Source organism: Diospyros lotus, chromosome 10 (genome assembly GCF_014633365.1).
Source record: "Diospyros lotus cultivar Yz01 chromosome 10, ASM1463336v1, whole genome shotgun sequence".
NCBI classification, from domain to species: domain Eukaryota; kingdom Viridiplantae; phylum Streptophyta; class Magnoliopsida; order Ericales; family Ebenaceae; genus Diospyros; species Diospyros lotus.
In genome coordinates this window covers 32,543,114-32,544,130 of record NC_068347.1, presented here as the reverse complement: position 1 = coordinate 32,544,130, position 1,017 = coordinate 32,543,114, and the positions used below count along the sequence as shown (strand labels likewise).

General features: G+C 38.1%; 1 protein-coding gene across 1 annotated transcript; it reads right to left on the bottom strand.

Annotated features, from left to right (window-relative positions):
• Positions 1 to 240: 240 nt before the first annotated feature.
• On the bottom strand, positions 241 to 726 carry LOC127811248 (S-protein homolog 5-like). Its single transcript, XM_052350958.1, has one exon. The coding sequence runs from the start codon at positions 724 to 726 to the stop codon at positions 241 to 243; it is 486 nt and encodes a 161-aa protein (XP_052206918.1).
• Positions 727 to 1,017: the final 291 nt, after the last annotated feature.

The window sequence follows — 1,017 nt, the reverse complement described above, 5'->3', positions numbered from 1 at the left end:
AAATTCATTTCACATATCACACATCCTCCAGAAAAAGTCCTCCGGAAAAGACATCATTCCTCCCTGTCAAGTTTAATTTCCAACACCAAATAGGCACACACTTGTTGAGTATTATAATATCATTTAATTTAATGGGAATTCTAATTTCAGAGTTGGAGGCTAATTGAAATTCCAATTTATATTTATATTGATTGTTTGAGTACATGAGGGCTCTGTCGCATCCTATCTAACAACAATTAACTAATTCCATAAATACCACTTGGCATAACTACCAATCTTATTGGTACCACTAAAGTAAATACCGTCTGGTTGTACAGACCAATAGCAGTTTTCATCGTCTGACTGAAAGGTTGTACAGTACACGTCTATGAACTTATCGTAAACATTGAAGACTGCTTCCTTGTTGCGCCAATAACAGTGGCAGAAGAAGAGAGTATTTTGAATAACGATGTGGGGAACGAATCTCCAAGTAAGATTTTGCCCAGTTGGGAGTATGTGCAACCCAATATCAGTGTCTTTAGATTTACATTGAACTCGCAATGGGTCTGGGAGGTCGTTAATGACATGCACCGCAACTTTTAACCAAAAGCCCTTCTCTTCCTGACCTTGTTGCTCATTGCACGATGTTGAACCGACGAGACAAACCATCATCAACGCCACCGAGGGAAGAAAGAAGTGGCGGAATGTGCTGTAGGGACTCTCAAAATCATGCTGCCTTCGGTTCATGTTTATGATTGTCTGCCTTTGTCGAACATGCGCATAAAAGCAAGCAAGCGCACACAGATAAACGATCTTTACAGGTAGAAAGATGAATTGGGATGCATTGCACATACACCCACATATATATACACTCTTCTCATACATGTACATTATTTTGCCCTAATGGGTAGGCATTGAGAAAAAGTAATAGTTGAGGAAGTGATTTAATGAGCAATACTGTGGCAAGAATGCAGTATTAATGCTTTATTTGGAATCAAATATTCTTCTTACTTAACAAAAAAAAAAAAGAATCAAATT